Source organism: Alligator sinensis, unplaced genomic scaffold (genome assembly GCF_000455745.1).
Source record: "Alligator sinensis unplaced genomic scaffold, ASM45574v1 scaffold1511_1, whole genome shotgun sequence".
Classification (NCBI taxonomy): domain Eukaryota; kingdom Metazoa; phylum Chordata; order Crocodylia; family Alligatoridae; genus Alligator; species Alligator sinensis.
Genome location: NW_005843139.1, coordinates 283,237 through 286,486, shown reverse-complemented (window position 1 = coordinate 286,486; position 3,250 = coordinate 283,237). Strand labels below are relative to the sequence as shown.

The window sequence follows — 3,250 nt, the reverse complement described above, 5'->3', positions numbered from 1 at the left end:
CCCACTCCCTGACCTGGCCCCGCCCCCCCACATGCCCATCACCTCTGGGCCCTTCCCTGACCAGCCCCACCTGGCCCACCAAGCCCCGCCCCCTCCGGCCGTGCCAGGGGGCACTTGCCAGCTCTGCGAGGGGCACTTCCAGGTAAGCCGGCCACCTGGGGTCTCCCTCCCACCGAGGAGGGGCGGAGCCTGGACACCAGGGGTCATGGAGGGGCGGGGCTAGGAGCTTGGCTGCCTGGGTGCTCCCTCCGCTTCCCCCCCACCCACAGGGCGAAGTGGATGCCCCCCTCCGCTGCATCCAACCAGGCTGCCCCCTGACCGCTCACCCACCCTGCCTGGCACGCCACTTCCTAAAAGACGAGCCGCATCAGTTGCTGCCGGTGGAGGGCTGCTGCCCCTGGTACGTGGAGGGGAAGGGTGGGGGGCACGATCTTGTTTCCACACCGACTGCTGACCCCCACCTTCCCCCAATAGCTGCAACACGCTCGTCCGCTGGGGTGACTTGATTCGCTCCCACCTGGGTTACCGCAACGACCCCGAGGACGACCTCTGCTCCTCCCAGGTAAGCCCTGACCGACACCCCCCCCCCCCCCCCATCTCCAAGCCCCACCCCTCGCTGCGGGCCGTGCCCTCTGACCCCTGTGCCCCTTCCCCAATGCAGGGTCACTGGACTGAGGAGTTGCAGGCTGAGAAGGCGGGGCCTCAGGTGGAGTGAGTGGAGCCACGGGTTTCTAGAGACCTGGCCCTCCTGGCCCCACCCCCATAAGCACCTGTTGTCCCCAAAGGACAGTGAGTTCGTGCCCGGTGCACTTGTGCCAATAAACACACAGGGGTGAAGGATCCAACTTAATCTTTATTTCTGCGCAGAAAGCAGTGCTTGGCAATCGTTCACAAAGCAAGCACCCCCACCCCAGTGAGCGTCTGCCTTATATAGCTATGTAACAGGTTAAACTTGCTGATGTGATGAAATGTGTAGCAAGCCCAGCAAGTAACCCCGCTTCCATCTCTCCCCCAAGTAACCCCCCTTCCTTCCCCGGGACTTTGTTGATACAGCTTTTCCTTCTAGCGCGGCCAGCAATTATAAACAACTAAGCAACAAGCGATCTCCCCCAGCCTAAACAACCTACTCTATGCCCTTGGTAGGATAAACTACTTTTTCAAAACAAAGCTGTTCCCTGGTTAAAATGCATAGTGAAAGTTCAGGGGATCTCTGCTGGACATGGCTTCCAGCCCTACCTCTGTCCCTAGGGGTTTGGCCAGATGCCCCCGAAACAAGGGGTGCTTATCACACCCAGCGGTCACCAGGGACAGGAGGGGGCGGGGACATGGAAACTCCTCCCCCTCCCAACTACCAATCAAATGGAGCTTCCCTTTTTCAACCCTCTACCTTGAACACAGATCCTGCCCCCTCCAGAACCAATCAGGTGCCAGATCTGGGTTGCGCGTCACCAGCCAGCCCCACCTGCCCCCCCCACCAATCAGGGGCCTTCCCTGATCCAGGAAGCCCTGCCTTCCCCTCCTCTTGACAGGGAACTGAGAATTAATAACTTTACCTCGTCAGTGTGCTACAGGGAATTAAATATGCAAATGTAGGTTGTTGCATTTGCATATTTAATTCCCTGTAAGCCGGTGATGAGGAAAGCTTATTAATTACAAATCACTAATCACTTCTCATCTTCACTTTCAGCCTATTGGTCTATGCTTCATTTCCCCTCCCCCAATGCTGTAGCTTGTCTTTAAGGGAAACTACAGGCAATCCAGGTTACTAATTAAGCTCAGGTTAATTAATTAAAGATCATTCATCAACTGTCAGCTCCGCCTTCATCCTCTCTTATTGGTCTATGCTTCATTTCTCCTCCCCCAAAGATGTAGCTTGTCGTTAAGGGAAACTACAGGCAATCCAGAGGTTACTAATTAAGCACAGGTTAATTAATTGGGATGAATCCCAGGTCATTTAGGTTAATTGATTAGGGATATATAACAAGCCAGCCATTAAGCCTCAGTGTTTCATTTCCCCTCATTCAATGATGTAGCTGGTCGGTAAGGGAAACTACAGGGAATTAAGAGGTTAACTGATTAGGCACAGGTTAATTAACTACGGGTTTCACAAATGATTAATTATCAAGCAGTTAATTGCTTCAGGTCCCCCTCCCCCTCCCTCCATATGGCCCATCCAGAAGGGAAACTGAGGCAGGATCCATGAACCTCCCCCCTGCTAATCACTGACTAATTAGCAATTAATTAGGGAGAGGGTCTTAATTATCCCCCCAGTCACTTCCTCCTGCCCCCTGTATTGGCCCCTGGGGCTTCTCCCTGGAGTAGTTCTGGGATAAGGGAAGCTAAAGGCCATCAATTGGTTAATTAGTGATTAATCAGTGACTAAATACATTAAATGAATTAGTTAGTCATCTCCCAAGATCCCCGGCCCCCTCCCCATATTGACCGCCAGGGCTTTCTGCTCCCTGCAGCTCATTCATAAGGGAAGCTAAAGGCCATTGGTTATTAAAATAGGTGATTCATTAGTAATTAAATACATGAATTAGAATCAGGGTGTTAGGTATCTCCCAACTCCCCTTTCAGCCTCCCACCCGCCCATATTGACCCCCCAGGGCTTTTGGAACCCAAATGCCATGGATTGGTAATTAATTAACCATGGGTGCTAGCTTAATTGGTAATTCAAGACATGCAATGAAGACCTGGCTGCTAATGAGTTCCAGACCTGCACCCTATATCCAGGTTCTTGTCCCCCCCCAGCCCATTGCTAAGGGAAGCTGCAGGGAAACTGAGGCTGGATCCAAGTCCTGGAGCCCCCTCCATTCATTACCCGTTCATTGGGGTTAATTAGGTTGTTAATTGCCTCCCAGCTGTCTTCTCCCCCACCACCCCTAGCCTCTGCCTCAGTTTCCCCCAGCTGCTCCTTGATGCACTTTTAATTCCCTCCCTTGCGGGTGATGTCAGACAGGAATGCGCCTCTCCCACTGCGGGTTTGGATTGGCTCCAAGCAGGGGAGGGAGGCGGGATTAAGAACTAGAGGTTAATTAACCCCCCCCAACAGAGAGGAACCTAAGTCTGGGGCCTCTCTGCACACCCCGCCCCCGCTCTCCCATTCCCACACCCCGGGGGGAGGGACCCAGGCATCCGGGCTGGGCCGAATCCAGGGGGAGGGAACCCAGGCATCCAGGCAGGCCCCACCCCTGCCCTCGGCCCCCGGACAGCTCGGACACACGGACGCTCTAGGTCAGCACCCCCC

At 54.5% G+C, this 3,250-nt stretch overlaps 2 protein-coding genes across 2 annotated transcripts in view; both read left to right on the top strand.

Moving 5' to 3' along the window:
- Positions 1-724, top strand: part of LOC102375024 (structure-specific endonuclease subunit SLX1-like) — a 2,330-nt gene extending 1,606 nt beyond the window's left edge. Inside the window, exons 4-7 of the mRNA XM_025193955.1 lie at positions 7-142; positions 270-400; positions 475-562; positions 662-724. Of these exons, the coding sequence (XP_025049740.1) occupies positions 7-142; positions 270-400; positions 475-562; positions 662-715 (409 nt within the window). The 3' untranslated portion in view covers positions 716-724. The remainder of the gene's footprint in view (positions 1-6; positions 143-269; positions 401-474; positions 563-661) is intronic.
- Positions 725-2,630: 1,906 nt separating this feature from the next.
- LOC112548365 (sulfotransferase 1A1-like) overlaps positions 2,631-3,250 on the top strand; it is a 3,155-nt gene continuing 2,535 nt past the window's right edge. The window contains exon 1 of the mRNA XM_025193954.1: positions 2,631-2,638. Coding sequence (XP_025049739.1) covers positions 2,631-2,638 — 8 coding nt within the window. The remainder of the gene's footprint in view (positions 2,639-3,250) is intronic.